Here is a 16,640-nt window from a genome sequence, read left to right as displayed (position 1 = left end):
CAGAAAGAGAAATGTTATACAGTAATTAATTGTGCTCAGGCAACACCTGTGAAATGTCATGCCAATAAAGCCTGTTGAATTGAATTGAATTGAATTGAACGAGAGAGAGAGAGAGAGAGAGAGAGAGAGATAAGAGAGCAGGAAATAATAAAAAGGCCTTCAGTAACTCTGTGTGTGTGTGTGTGCGCGTGTGTGTGTGTGTGTGTGTGTGTGTGTGTGTGTGTGTGTGTGTGTGTGTGTGCGCGTGCGTGCGCGCGTGCGTGCGTGTGGTGTGTGTCCTCTTGCAGGTCCTCTGTCCTTCAATCCAAAGTGCAAGAGACAGTTCTACAAACTTTACTACAACACCAGAGACTGCACTAATGCTGCCTGTAAGTAACACGCACACGCACACACGCACGCGCGCACACCCACACACACACACACACACACACACACACACACACACACACACACACACACACACACACACACACACACACACACACCGCCGTCAATGTGCATGCATGATTTATGATCACAGGAGAGAGAGTATGTTCTGACATGATCCCTAAGATAAGAGATAAGCTGTGTAGCGCTGTGTGTGCGTTTGAGTGTGTGAACTAATGGTGCGTTTTCCCAACACATGGTAGCAGGTAGCAGCTCTACTCTACTGGCTTCACTGTGTCCAGCTTCTGTTAAACTATGAAGAAGCTAAAGTTGAAGCTAATTACAATGCAATTCAAAGAAGCTTCATTGGCACGGGAAAACATAGCAGGTTTACATTGACAAAGCAAGTGATAACAATAACTTTTAAAAGACTAAACATCTTCTCTCTCCATCCACTACCACAGTTGCCACAAATTGACATTTAGTGTATTCAGTTCCTATTTTAAACGCGGTCGCCTTAGTGTAGAAAAAACTTTCTCGCTCCAAGATTAAAAGGTTTAAAGCATGTGTGCGTAGACAAAAACTAGTAGACAATATCAATAATAAAACATTCACTGACACGTGCACGGTCAATAGCGAAGTGTTATTGTAAGCCTACAATTAAAATTCACTCTTGACCGTGTTAGTGGCAGTGTGCAGGGAGGGCACTGCTGGCTTATCTTTTAAACATGCAGTATGACAGTGACTGGGCATAACATAACAAAAAAAAAAAAAAGATTATTAGTTATTGTCCTAAGCCTAAATCAGACCTGCCCCGCCCATCAAAAAACATAACTGTTGCCCACCTGGCTACCCTCGATTACGTGCAGTAGATTAAATAGCCTACAGACATGCGCGCGTGCTTTCAAATGGCATCGCACTCGACCGTCACTACACACCGTCCTCAGTGTTTGCGATGCAATATATTTACTTAAACGACCAGGTCGGCTACCACTCTTAATTCTAAAGATAGCCTTTTAAACCACCCTTGCTATGATGAGAACAGTGAAGAAATTCTGTGTTACTTTGTTTGTATGCATGCTGTGGTTGTGTGTTGTGTGTGTCCTGCTGCACACTGTGTGCGCTCCTGTGAGGTGACGTTGTTTGGGACAAACAGCGCTCTCTGATTTTCACAATAAAATGTCTCACGCCCGCGTTTAGTCCCGTACAGCCCGTCCCTGCACCCGCAAACTTATAAAAGTACATTTTCCGCCCGTTTTAGCCCGTCAAACATGGGTCCCCGCCTGGTCTCCGCGGGTACCCGGCCCGTTGCAGGACCTGTCCATAGTATCTCCAAAACCAAACTTTTGTTCGGTGAGTTGCGACTTTCCGACGTGCAGATTAAATTCGGTGTAATGCTTTTCAGGAGTCGTGTTATATTATTATATTATTGTGTATTTTCCAGTCTACAGGAGGTGTGTTGTAATTATTGTGTATTTTCCAGTCTACAGGCGGTGTGTTGTAATTATTGTGTATTTTACAGTCTACAGGAGGTGTGTTGTAATTATTGTGTATTTTACAGTCTACAGGAGGTGTGTTGTAATTGTTGTGTATTTTCCAGTCTACAGGCGGTTTGTTGTAATTATTGTGTATTTTCCAGTCTACAGGAGGTGTGTAGTAATGATTGTGTATTTTCCAGTCTACAGGAGGTGTGTTGTAATTATTGTGTATTTTTCCAGTCTACAGGAGGTGTGTTGTAATTATTGTGTATTTTTCCAGTCTACAGGAGGTGTGTTGTAATTATTGTGTATTTTCCAGTCTACAGGAGGTGTGTTGTAATTATTGTGTATTTTCCAGTCTACAGGAGGTGTGTTGTATTTATTGTGTATTTTCCAGTCTACAGGAGGTGTGTTGTAATTATTGTGTATTTTCCCAGTCTACAGGAGGTGTGTTGTAATTATTGTGTATTTTTCCAGTCTACAGGAGGTGTGTTGTAATTATTGTGTATTTTCCAGTCTACAGGAGGTGTGCGGTGCTGCTCACCAGGCTAGCAGGGAGCCCCAGGTGCACCGAGGGATAGACTCACCACTGAACACCTGGATGGATGCAACCATAGAAGGTAGGAACATCTGATGGACCGTTCACATCTGTCCAGGTTTATTGCCACCGTAGGTGAAAACGCTGTAACGCCTCAATGTCTATAGCTGATCTGTTCTGACATCACATTGTTTACTGTCAAGACTGCTGACTATCATCACCTGGATATCCATATATGGCACTGACCTCATCAAACCCTGGATATCCATACATGGAGACGACTGGATCATCACCATGGAGCTGGTCTGTACCTCTCCATCTGACCTTGCGGACTCCATGTATGGATATATATAAAAATATATATAAATGTGGAAAACCCTACTATCCTACTAAAAATTAGAATACCTTTGTCCTTCCTTCCTGTCTGTCTGTAGAACACAGTCTGTCCAACACAGAGACACCAAGGTCTGTCTGTCTGTCTGTCTGTCTGTCTGTCTGTCTGTCTGTCTGTCCTTGTCAATTGTTCTCCTCAGTGAGTGGACCTATAGATGTGAACCTGCACATGTACAGTACATTGTCATATGATTGGGGAAACTGAGTGTCTTTTCCCCTCTTTCCCCCAAACTGAAGCTGTTTGCTGTCATCTCTGTGAACTCTCACTCAGTTCAGACTGCTGTGGGTGGCCGGTTTAATTGATCAGCAGGTGTTTACTATTGTCTAATTGTAGTCTCCTCTATAAAGTAGAATGCTTTAGCTGGGCTCAGGGCTAAACACACACACACAACTGCACTCAACACCCCAACAGAGAGAGAGCTGGTTCAGTGGTGCAAAGTTATGAGTAACTTTGATTTATGTCGAGTTATGTTGCCAGCGTCGAACTTTTCCCACATTCTAGCTGTTTATTAGCGTTTCTTTCCCCAAAGGCTATGGGATCTGTAGTGGCATTATGGTCCCAAGTTTAATGTTGCACTTAGATTAAGTACACACATCCCTGGTAACGGAGTAGTCTTTGAAAAAGATTTACCCAAAATAGGAATGCCAGAAAACCTTTTGAATTTAATTGTGACCAATTGTAATGTTATCCTCAAAGGACATGCACGCATTCAGTGTGACCAATAGCAGGGTGGGATAAAACAGATCCATATTAAATACAATCTTTTGAAAATATCCCATCTACAGGCTCTTTGAAATAACCAAAGTTTAAATAGGGATGATTTGTTTTTTTTTAATAAAAGATATACAAAATAACTTGTACTAAAGTTTTCAAATTGTTGTAGTTTGAATAAAAGTATAACATTTGCCTCTGAGATGTAGTGGAGTGGAAGTACTTAAAATTAGAAATTAGAAGTAAAGTAAAAGTGCCTCAAACTTTTATGCTGTGTTTCTTATTTATATTGATCCAAAAAGACTGTCCCCATGGACGGTCATTTTGGTCTATTAGGCAGAAATGCTCCTGTTGTCCAGTTTCCCCAGCAGAACCCAGCAGTCCTCATAGCATAGAGTGGAGCCCATAAGCCTATCGCGTTTATTATTATATTTACGTTTTCATGAAGGTATTATTAGTTGACATTAAATACATCGCCATGCCTTGGTTGAAAACGAGCCCCCTGTAATCTATGAATAGCATAAAGATGTTGCTTTGTTTACAAATAGCAGGCTGACTGCGTTCCAGTCTGGAGTTGTCCTTGATGTACAGTACTTGAGTAAATGTACTTACTAGTTACTTTACACCACTGTTTCCCAAACAGTGGGTCGCGGACCAATATTTATGGGTCACAAGTAAATACCCCTTGATTATTTATTTTCCTGTCTCAAAAGATTTCCCCAAAAAATCTTTTTTTTAAATCCATTAATAGAAGGTATGCATCATACGCCACTCAAGCCATCACATGCCAATCAAGCGCTCGTTGGGAAACTCTTCCTAACTACTCCTCACTCCTCATTTCATTTATTTCTTTATTTCAAACATTTAAAATTAGTAAAAAAAGACAAAGGAAATAAAAGGAAGATAAAAAAAAAAAAACTGCAACAAAATTATATTGAAAACATCCTTAAATTATAGTTCATGTTCGAAAAAGGAGTAGGAAGATGTTTGAAAAACTTATCAAGTCCTACCCCCATCATGATTTACTTAAAGAACAATCATCAGTTACATATTAAGGCTTCTGCCCCATTGTTATTCACCTTATATAAAAACAAATAAACAGTCAATCAAGTCTAGCATATACTCAAATGATATTCAGAATTCAGATCTTAACCAAATATGCTGTACAGCTATTCTACCCTATATATATTTATTGTGTCCATTTTGAACATCTGCTTGCAATTATTCCATGATGTACTTTGTTTTAATTCATCTCTTAATTTGTTCCATAAAATTACCCCTTTAACAGAAATGACTCTGACTGACTCTGTTTTGTGCCACTCATTAGGCGTTCCTGCATAACTTCCGGGTACGATGATACCCTCTATAAGAGAGTAAAAACACTTAGAAGTAGACGATCTACAAGATGCGACGTGTTGTGAGCTTGTAGATTGGCTGTTTTCACAAGTTTGGGTCCCGGGGGAGACGTTACATTTCTCTTCTGGGTCTTAGGCTAAAAGGTCCAGGAACTACTACTTTGTGTGCCAGCATCTTTCTGAGCGCATGATTTAATGTCAGTGTACATTATGTTCAACATGATCTTAAAGGGAAGGCTTACACGGGGAACTTAAAGCGGAGGGGGAGGAGGACTGTTTAAGAGCGAGCTAAACCCTCTCGTAACGGTTGAGTATAGGGATTTATTTTGATTTGATTTGACTGACGATTATACCACTTACACCCTGCTCCCATGCCTGGAGCGGGAAGCCTGGTAGGAGCTGGCTGCTACTAGAGTCTGAGGCCTGGAGGTAGCAGGCTGATACTGAAGGTTACATATTTTGTCCCTATAAGATGGTTGGTTCGAGAAGAGTGCTTGTTTTTGTTACCTCGACAAGGCCTCGTCCCGCTCACCACTCGAGGCTTGCGAGCCTCAAGTGGTGAGCAGAATCATTCATCCCACGAAGAAAGTGAGCGCTCCCTTACCCCCGTCCCAGCCAATCATAATTCACGTCATTACCAACCAACCTATGGAAAACATTATTTGCAACTAGTTTGGGTCTGGCCTTTGCTTCTTTGTCTTATGAAAACTTTAAAAACCCACTGTAGAAACCTAAAAGGAAATACTTAGGATCGGTTGGCTTATTGGCAGATTGTTTCCACCCAGATTGTATGTCTTACTTCACACCTTCTCCCCTAAAATGCCCACTGAACTCTCTTTCAGTACCTTTGGCAGCTATCAAATTGATCGCTGTCTTTGACACATTCATTGATTAGAGAGATCACCAATGAGCACAGAACGCATTTGACATGTATATGGCCCTATCAATCAACTCAGTGCACAACCCCTTTGAAGTTCAAAGGGGTCAATTAACAGCTCCGGGCGAGCTCTTAAGCTCCTAAGCTCCTATCCGCTCTTTAACATCTGCACTTTACTTTACCTAACTCTCTCTCTCTCTCTCTCTCTCTCTCTCTCTCTGTCTCTCTCTCTCTCTCTCTCTCTCTCTCTCTCTCTCTCCAGGTGTACTGACAGAGAGACGTGCCTTGGTACCTGGCAGATGTTCATACACACAAACCAGGAGAAGACACAGCCAGCAGACACCAGGACAGACCAGGACATGGAGGAGACAGCAGGGACACTAGTAGGAGTAGGAGACACTTGGAGGACACATTAGGACGAGACACTTGGAGGAGACACTTAAGGAGACATTAAGACAGGACAACATGTGGGGAAAGACTTGGAATACCTTTAGGAGGAGACATTAGGACGAGACAATGGCTTCACTCCTGGTTCCGGACTAACCCCCAATGGATTAAAAACCGGGTGTCCCATGTGGGAGACATCTAATGTACTGATCCAACCAGGTTCTACCAAAATGCTCCTTTTCCCTCCAATTCTACCTGACACGATAAGCTCTGCTAAACTCCTCTGAACTCTACTGAAAAAAAGAATCCCTTTTACTCTGTGCGCTGACTAAAGGGTAAGTTTGGTGGCTTGATCTGTGCAATATGGTCTAACTCTTCTACCACGGACCTCTGTGTACTATTTAATTTTATATCGCCGTAACGGTATATACAGTATAACGATATACGTATACTAAAAGTAATCTTTCTGTACAGAAGTTGCACCTCCTTTATTGCAGAGTTCTCAAGTACGAAAAGGTGTATTTAGGCTGCTTAAACTGCCAGTGGATGGACTTGTGGCGAGCACTGATTGTGGAGAAAAACATTCTCAGAAAGTGATGCCGTATGTCCACAAAATCAACATTTACAGTGTCACTCTCCTCTATGTCAACGCGGATGTCGCTCTGATGGTGAAATCAGCTGTCTCCTCTCCTGTCCATTGGCTTTGGTCTGACAGACATACTGAAGGGAGAGCTACTATGGTAGAAATGATACCGCTAAAACTCTACCGGTGGACAAATGTCTACGGTCACAAGTTCTGTACCTTCACACCTTCACACCTTCACGCCTGATGGAAGCCAGAGAAGCACACGTGAGGCAGGGAAAGGTATAGATAGATAGATGTGGCATATATGGTTAGAAAACACATTGTATGATGTTGTTCGTTGGAGCGTTGCGTCGATATTGGTACGGCCGAGCTACGCCTCCTCATGCATGCTGTGTAACATATACTGTATGTCTATTGAAGCGGTAACAAGCTGAATTCTCAACCCATTTTCAAGCAGTTTGGTTTGACATATGTTATGATACAGAATACCTGGCCTAAATTAGACATCTGGTAGGACTAAAGTATCTAAAGTAGGACGTGAGAGGCTTATTGTCAGTATCAGCCAATAATGTGGGAGTCTATCCCCGTTGAAATACGCTAGACTCCTGGAAGATGGATTGCTGAGGTGTAGCGCCGCACCTACTGTACCATCAGCTCCTAGTACTTGCCGCGCGACACGCCGCATCCGAGCCGTGCTACTCTAACGCTGAGGTAGCGTTGCCCGGGATCGAACCCATGACCGTGTTGGTCCAAAGGGTGAGAGCTCTACCGACAGATCTTACTTATGTAGTGATATTTATAAAGACAGCTATAAAACACAGTCCCCAACTGCACACAGTGAAGTTACGGTAAGCTACCCCGACCGATTACAACGTCAACACTTCAACTTCGACCGTTTTAATTTTTTTAACGCAAATGCACGAATCAGCAGCGGCCAGATGCTCCTTCCTCCGCCTGCCATACGGTCATGTCTGTGGGGAAAGAGACGGCAGAGGAGGACACATGTGACGGGCACAGAGCCACATCACAATGTGCTAACGGCTCAGGAATGTGTGGCACGCTGGCAGCCTTGAGCTGTTGACACTGGCAGTGACAGGGTGACAGAGTGCTTTTACAGTGGAAGTCACAGTGACATGAAGCTATACACAGAGCGCCAAGCGTGACGCTTGTCACCGCGTGACGAGCGCGGCGCGCTGCGAAAACAAGAGTTGAGCCGGCTTCAACTTTCTTCAAGCGATGACGCAAGTAATGTGTCCATCAGTCGTTATGTTTTTGTCCCCCCCCCCCTTTTTTTTCTCTCTCTCTCTCTCTTCACACAATAGGCTCTTTTTCACGTCAGCCATGTTGGAAATAAATTGGGATTGCTTCCTTCTGGTCAAACAGAGTCAGTGCTACCAATGATACTAATGAAGGCTCTGTTCCATTCTGGTCAAACGGAGCCAATGTTACCAATGATGATACTAATGAAGGCTCTGTTCCATTCTGCTCAAACGGAGTCAGTGTTACCAATGATACTAATGAACGCTCTGTTCCATTCTGCTCAAACAGAGTCAGTGTTACCAATGATGCTAATAAAGGCTCTGTTCCATTCTGCTCAAACAGAGTCAGTGTTACCAATGATGCTAATAAAGGCTCTGTTCCATTCTGCTCAAACAGAGTCAGTGTAACCAATGATACTAATGAAGGCTCTGTTCCATTCTGCTCAAACAGAGTCAGTGTAACCAATGATACTAATGAAGGCTCTGTTCCATTGCTCAAACAGAGTCAGGGTGCTGATATTGTGTCATGTTGGCTCACTGGAAACACTCTACTTCACCAGTGGGTCTCAACGTGTGGTCCAGGGACCCTCGTGGTTCCATGAGGGGGTTCCAGTGTGGGAGTGTAGCTCTTGAGAGTGTACAAATGGCACCGCAACGGTCCATTTGGTTCCATTTGTACCCTCTCCGAGTTATGTGTCCGAAAGGTTTGAGAACCAAATGGAACAGAGCCTTCATTAGTATAATTGGGTTTGAACATGGAATGTTTCATAAACATATGCTGTGCATACAGTATGAACATGGAATGTTGATTAAACATATTCTGTACATACAGTATGAACATGGAATGTCGATTAAACATATTCTGTACATACAGTATGAACATGGAATGTTTCATAAACATATGCTGTACATACAGTATGAACATGGAATGTTGATTAAACACATACATATGAAGTGTGCAGGAGGGAGAAAGTGAGCTAGATAAGCTACTGAGTTGTTCCGTCCACTACTAGGCCATTGGAACATCTAATGTCCTTCACTATTAACACCTGGAACCACTTTAACCATTATTTTATGCTTTAACTATTCAAAAATAGGTGCCACGCTGTGAGCTTGTAGATCTTGCTATTTTTGAGAGATTGTGACTATCAAAATGAATATATCAAACATTTGTAACTCAAATATTTGCTGGGGGGGGGGTCCCTGGAACAACATATTTTGAGATGGGGGGGTCTGCGGCCAAATACATGTAATTTTGGGGGTCCATGACATGAAAAAGTTTGAGAACCAATTTAGAGAATTTAGATGAAGGATTTAGAAGACATTTAAAGAATTGGGTCAAAAATATACAAAGAATTGCACAAATTGACGTGATTCTTTCTTCGTGAAAATGAGCCTAAGTGGAGTTTGGAGGTTTTGACCGAAGGACTTTATACTACTTTCCATTGGTTCAATATTATTTTAACCAACACTCAGATGTATGCCAAAAAATAAAAACCTAAAAAATTGAGGTTTTGGCCAGACAGTGACGAAATATACAATCTGGTTGTATAATGTATATTTTTTTTATTGTATATCTGCATTTTTTTTTTTTTTTAAGTTAAAGCATAAAATAAAAGTAATAATGCATAATAATGCTTTCCAGGGTTCATGCAACTTCTGACAATCTGAATAGCTGTATTCCAGGAGCAGGCACAAAGCATCTCCACTGGCAAAACTAATATTTTGGGATGGCGGGCACAGCTGCAAAAACACGCTCAAATAGATGGAGAGAGAGAGAGAGAGAAAGAGAGAATGAATATGGCCGGGACAGTCTGATTGAAACACGTCTTTTAATGAGCTTTTTGTTTGTACTCTCGCTCGCGCCACTGTATGCCAAGATGCAGTGTCGGGACGCTGAGTCAACCGAGAAGACGCTTCTCAAAACGACTGGGAACGTGTGTGTGTGTGTGTGTGTGTGCGTGCGTGCGTGCGTGCGCGCGTGCGCGCGTGCGTGCGTGCGTGTGTGTGCATGTGCGCGTGTCTCAGTGTACAAAGACTTGGCATAACAGTTTGCTGGTGTGCTGAGTTGACAGCTCATTCTAATCTATGTACGCTGCATCGCAATGTTCCTGTTCACTCTCTAGTCTCTGCAAATGGCTTTTTGACGTGAACAACGTGAGAGTTTAAGTTATTTTCTTTTTTGTAGGAAAACAAAGTGCAAAAGGTACTCCAGGATAACTTCAATAAAACTCCTTGGAAGTTTCGGAAGGAGCATGTCCCATTTGCAACGCTATCTTCACATAATTCACTAATGCTCTTTATATGGCTGTCTACTCACTCTGTGTCTCAGAGGAGGGCTGTGGACAGTTCAGAAACCTGTCCACTCACTCTGTGTCTCAGAGGAGGGCTGTGGACAGTTCAGAAACCTGTCTACTCACTCTGTGTCTCAGAGGAGGGCTGTGGACAGTTCAGAAACCTGTCTACTCACTCTGTGTCTCAGAGGAGGGCTGTGGACAGTTCAGAAACCTGTCGACTCACTCTGTGTCTCAGAGGAGGGCTGTGGACAGTTCAGAAACCTGTCTACTCACTCTGTGTCTCAGAGGAGGGCTGTGGACAGTTCAGAAACCTGTCTACTCACTCTGTGTCTCAGAGGAGGGCTGTGGACAGTTCAGAAACCTGTCGACTCACTCTGTGTCTCAGAGGAGGGCTGTGGACAGTTCAGAAACCTGTCTACTCACTCTGTGTCTCAGAGGAGGGCTGTGGACAGTTCAGAAACCTGTCGACTCGCTCTGTGTCTCAGAGGAGGGCTGTGGACAGTTCAGAAACCTGTCGACTCACTCTGTGTCTCAGAGGAGGGCTGTGGACAGTTCAGAAACCTGTCTACTCACTCTGTGTCTCAGAGGAGGGCTGTGGACAGTTCAGAAACCTGTCGACTCACTCTGTGTCTCAGAGGAGGGCTGTGGACAGTTCAGAAACCTGTCTACTCGCTCTGTGTCTCAGAGGAGGGCTGTGGACAGTTCAGAAACCTGTCTACTCACTCTGTGTCTCAGAGGAGGGCTGTGGACAGTTCAGAAACCTGTCTACTCACTCTGTGTCTCAGAGGAGGGCTGTGGACAGTTCAGAAACCTGTCTACTCACTCTGTGTCTCAGAGGAGGGCTGTGGACAGTTCAGAAACCTGTCTACTCACTCTGTGTCTCAGAGGACGGCTGTGGACAGTTCAGAAACCTGTCTACTCGCTCTGTGTCTCAGAGGAGGGCTGTGGACAGTTCAGAAACCTGTCTACTCACTCTGTGTCTCAGAGGAGGGCTGTGGACAGTTCAGAAACCTGTCTACTCACTCTGTGTCTCAGAGGAGGGCTGTGGACAGTTCAGAAACCTGTCTACTCACTCTGTGTCTCAGAGGACGGCTGTGGACAGTTCAGAAACCTGTCTACTCACTCTGTGTCTCAGAGGAGGGCTGTGAACAGTTCAGAAGCTCAAATAGAAGCGTCTAAAGGCTCTATCAGAGTCCAGGGTGAAGAGCTATCCACTTCACCGCGGTGTAGTTTTCTAGCTATCACCTAAAAATGTATAACAAAGCCTAGGTGATAGCTAGGAAACTACAACGCGGTGAAGTGAATAGCTCTTCACCCTGGACTCTGTTAGAGCCTTTAGGCAGATGTTTTATACCCAAATCATAAAAGTCCAGGCACGGGAAGTGTTAAAATGTCACTTTATAAACGTGAAGACACAGCTGACACGCTTTCCTTCCATCTGCAGTGTATCGTTTGTTCTGCACCTGTGCATTTGTATTGGGATTCCCTTTGGCCTCTGTGTGTGTACAACACACTATTAAACTCTCAAATACCTGGAACGCGCCCGAGTCGCGTTAGATTTGAACCACTTTAACCATTATTTTATGCTTTAACTATTGAAAAATAGCAGATATACAAGCTCACAGCGCGGCACCGAGTGCCGCGCTGCAAGCTTGTAGATCTGCTATTTTTGAAAAACCGTCAAAATGTGTGCAAGTCTTTGAATATCTTTGACCCGATCTTTGACCCGACTTCTAAATCCTTCTTCTAAATCCTGTTGTTCTCAAACCTTTTCATGTCAAGGACCCCCAAAATTACAAGTATTTGGCCGCGGACCCCCATCTCAAAATATGTTGTTCCAGGGACCACCCAGAAGCAAATATTTGAGTTACAAATGTTCGCTTTTAAATAGATATATTCAAATACTTGCAAAGAAATATCATGATTTTTTCAAAAATAGCAGATCTACAAGCTCGCAGCGCGGCACTCGGTGCCGCGCTGTGAGCTTGTACATCTGCTATTTTTCAATTGTTAAAGCGGTCAATAAACGTAACATAATATAAAACGTGTTATTACAAAGTGCATATTTAAAAGCTACATATTAATATGAGAAATGACTGAGCGCAGATATTCACTCTGAAGTGGGGACGAATCATGTTTATTTTAACTGTTGCTGTATATATGTTTACTATTATTATTATTATTATTATTGATGCTGCTACGATGTTGTGATGATCCAGAGCAAACTATTTTTTTACTCTTATGTTCCTGTACACAAGATTATGTATCAATAAAGAACAACCTTATTGAACATTTGCACCTTGGCAGATTGACGCTTTGTTTGGGACAATGTGGCCACTCTACATATATAACACACTGAAATATAACCAAAAAAATATACCTACCAGCTGTCCAGTCACTTTCACGTCAAGTACGGTTTGCCGAGCCGTGAGGCCCATTGGGCAGGAGCCTATCTCCTGATTCTGTAGCGTGAAGCAGCTTGACGTACAAGTACTGTACACCCCTTGGACATGACATTAGTATGTCACAGGGACTTACCCCAAATCCAACCTCTGATGCTGAGTGCCAAGCAGGGAGGCCAAGGCACTGGGTACTATTTGTTCAGAGTCTTTGGTATGACCCGGCCAGGGTTTGAACCCCGACCTCGCAGTCTCAGAGGGGACACTCTAACCACAAGCCCACTGAGCTGGACTTTAATGTCAAGGACACCCTAAATTGAGGCTGCGGACTTCTTAACACATATTTTTGTTCCCAGGACAATCATAAGAGTGCAGCGTGTCTTATACAGACCGTCTGAATTCACATCATCATGTGTCTTCTATAGTCTACTTTTTGGTTTCTGCAAAACTCCCACCCACCCCGATAGCCAGATATGACTTGTTATCATCAACATCAGGAACACATTTGTATCTTCATATTACCTTTTATAATGATGATGATGATGATGATTTATTTATTTATGTATATTCAATAATTAATGTTGTGTTTACTGGTATGACAGCTACAGATATGTAATGGACAAACATACAGTATAGCCTACAAATCATTGTCGACAAGGGGACCATCTCATCGACTATGCCTTACATGCAGGCCACTCTTCTCTCCTCTCCTCCCTCCCCTCCCCTCTCCTCTACAGTAGTATATACTCGGTGTACAGACAAGTAGACGCAGCATAAAGGATGATAAAACAGAAAGACAGTGTTTACTGACACGCAAAGTGTGTGAAGAACTCTGAGCTGTGGACCTACATTCCTGAGAAAGAGAGAGAGAGAGAGAGAGAGAGAGAAAAAGAGAGAGAGAGAGAGAGAGAAAGAGAGAGAGAGAGACATCAAATCCTTGGATTCAATTACAGCTACATGAGCAGACTTTACCTTTTTAGTATGGGACGGGCGAGAGAGCATAGATCAGAGTGTACTCATGCTCTCTCTCTCTCTCTCTCTCTCTCTCTCTCTCTCTCTCTCTCTCTCTCTCTCTCTCTCTCTCCTAAATTTGGAGATGACATCACTGATATGTCTGGGCTTTCCTACATTCAATCCCTCATATCGTTGTTGTCGGGTGGAAACCACGTATGTCCAAAACCGTTTGTTTTGTATTTATCATTTAAAAACTGATTTAAACTAGTGAAAACAGCCGATCTACAAGCACACAACGCCTCGCACCACGAGTCGTTGTGTGCTTGTAGATCTGCTGTTTTTACTACTTTTGTGCGACGGCCTTGTATGATGAAGCAGGGCTTTGCTTTGCGAAAAAATTTACAAATTTGAAACTTGGAGATACGAGGTTTCTGCCCGACAGTGACGATATACTAGTGTGCAACACCCCTGCAAGGGCTAGTTTACTGTATATTGTATAGCCTATTGTGATGTCATGTGAAGCATGACCAACAGCTTCACTTTACTGTTAGCTTAACAAAAGCTTAACAAAAAGAAGCTTCACTTTGCTGGCAAAATAATCCTCAGACCGAGAACGATATATAGTGTGTTGCCTCTGGCTTCCACAATAATAATGATTGCGACCATAGGTCGCGGTTTAGTATGTGAACGGTCACAGCTTGTCCGTATCTCTGTCTATAACGCCTGACACTGTGGTTCCCCTGACCGACCAGGCCAGGATTAACACCTCTGAGGGCCCCTGGACACTGAAGCTCCAAGGGCCCCCCTCTACGTACGCGCTACAGGGCTCCAGACTATCTGTTTTCAGCATTTTAAAAAGTAGCGTTATAAGTACTACTACATGGTCAAAACAAGCCATATCCTTCCCCCAAAAATGCTGCTGCAGCGCTCATTGTGCGCTGCCAGGTAGGCAGCGAGCAGCTGAGCGCTGGTGGCACATTGTACTATACACAATCGCACTAGCAGCAGCATTCTCAACAACAATAAAGCACACAAAATCGGGGGGTTGGGGGCATCATTTAATGTATTTCATTCGGATTAGATAATAACTAAATGGCTGGGGGTTTTCTTTCTTTTTTCTTCCCCGACTTTTTTTATTTTATTCTTTATTTCTTTATTTATTTTTTTGTCACCCTGGAGGGCCCCCTGATGCCAAGGGCCCCTGGGCACGTGCCCAAAGTGCCCATATTGTAGATCCGGCCCTGCCCCTGACACATCACTGTGACATCACAGATGGGGTCCGCAGCGTGGCCCCCAGCTCAGAGTCTTCGCTTTCTTCAGCGGCAGACTCCGGAGCCGCATGTCACAGTGATGTGTCAGGGGAAGCACAGTGTCAGGTGTCGTCTATGGGTTTGCCGCTCTGACCTCACGCTTTGACATCACTGTGATGTCATGGGAACAACTCTAACAATCCCTTTTATGCCCATATATGGAGATCCCTGATGTCATCAATATTAAGCCCATATCTAACAGGACTTCATATGGGAATGCCCATATTTGGAGGAAGAGAGCCCATATCTGTGTGGCTGGTTCAGACAGGGATCTCCATGTATGGGCATAAAAGCGATTGTATGTATGAGGTCAGATGTGATAGACACCATACGATTTATACATAACAAATAACTGAGTAAGCATGTTTGGGCTCTCACAGCATATGGGTACCAGGGGTCTCCTTATATGGGTATAACTGGTCCGATATACATCACTGGCCAGATGGCCAAGACATGGCGTGACCTCGCTTGTTGCCCTGAGGCGTCTTAATAGCATATTGTTGTTGTCGGGCATCAAAAGTAGCAGATCTACAAGCTCGAAAAGTGACACGAAAAGTGACGCAAATCGGCGCAGGCTTGTAGATGTGCTATTTTTTAATGCTTTTGAATTTGAAATCCTAAATAGTAACAGTTTTGGACGTACGGGGTTTCCACCCGACGGTAGATATATTTTTACGGCTCAGCTATGGTGAACGTGGATTGTCTCTTTACACACAGCGATAAATATGTTATGCCCTGCCTGCCTGCCTGTGTGCAATGTGTATCTAAACTCTAAGTACCGATTATGTGTTAATAAATGTTTGTAATGACTTGAGTGATTGGCTGCTGTATAAGATTACACACAAACACACGCATGCGCGCATGCACGCTGCACGCACACACACACACACACACACACACACACACACACACACACACACACACACACACACACACACGCATGCGCGCATGCACGCTGCACGCACACACACACACACACACACACACACACACACACACACACACACACACACACACACACACACACACACACGCATGCGCGCATGCACGCTGCACGTTATTTCATGTTGAGTGGGGTGTTATGGTGTTATAAGATAGTTCACCACCTCACTCTTTCATGTGCTGTCAAGTGAACGGTGAGAGAGAGAGAGAGTAAGTGTGTGTGTGTGTGTGTGTGTGTGTGTGTGTGTGTGTGTGTGTGTGTGTGTGTGTGTGTGTGTGTGTGTGTGCGTGTGCGCGTGTGTGTGTGTGCGTGTGCGCCTGTGCATGTGAGGCGTGAATACATAGTGCTGTCACAGGAGTTGACTGGGTGTAAAAACCACACACACACACACACACACACACACACACACACACACACACACACACACACACACACGTGTATGAATGTGTGTGTGAATGGGTGATAGTGCACAATCTATAAGCGCCTTGGATAATTAAGGCTATATAAATGCACCATTTACCATGTACTGCAGGGGTCATCAACAGGGGGTCCGGGATCCCTACGGGGTCCTCAGGGTTACTACGTGGGGTCCATCAAATCTTTGTGTGATAGGATAATTATTTTAGATTAACAACTTGAACCCTCGCATCCCTATTCTGAGGAGAACTTTGGCCTAAAATAGCTGATCTACAAGCTCTAAGCGCCTCGCAGCGCGAGGCGTTGAGAGCTTGTAGATCGGCTACTTTCAGCAAAGGTTGGGTGTGGAGGAAAAAAAGAGCAGACCAC

At 43.8% G+C, this 16,640-nt stretch overlaps 1 protein-coding gene across 1 annotated transcript in view; it reads left to right on the top strand.

Moving 5' to 3' along the window:
- Positions 1-16,640, top strand: part of sh3yl1 (SH3 and SYLF domain containing 1) — a gene marked incomplete at both ends in the record, with an annotated part of 117,167 nt that overhangs the window by 17,858 nt on the left and 82,669 nt on the right. Inside the window, 3 exons of the mRNA XM_080720143.1 lie at positions 288-368; positions 2,125-2,134; positions 2,361-2,464. Coding sequence (XP_080576269.1) covers positions 288-368; positions 2,125-2,134; positions 2,361-2,464 — 195 coding nt within the window. The remainder of the gene's footprint in view (positions 1-287; positions 369-2,124; positions 2,135-2,360; positions 2,465-16,640) is intronic.

Source organism: Nannobrachium achirus, assembly GCF_963921795.1.
Source record: "Nannobrachium achirus genome assembly, chromosome: 24".
In the NCBI taxonomy this organism is placed as follows: Eukaryota; Metazoa; Chordata; class Actinopteri; order Myctophiformes; family Myctophidae; genus Nannobrachium; species Nannobrachium achirus.
Note: the sequence above shows the minus strand (reverse complement) of the source record. Positions and strands in the feature narration are given on the sequence as shown.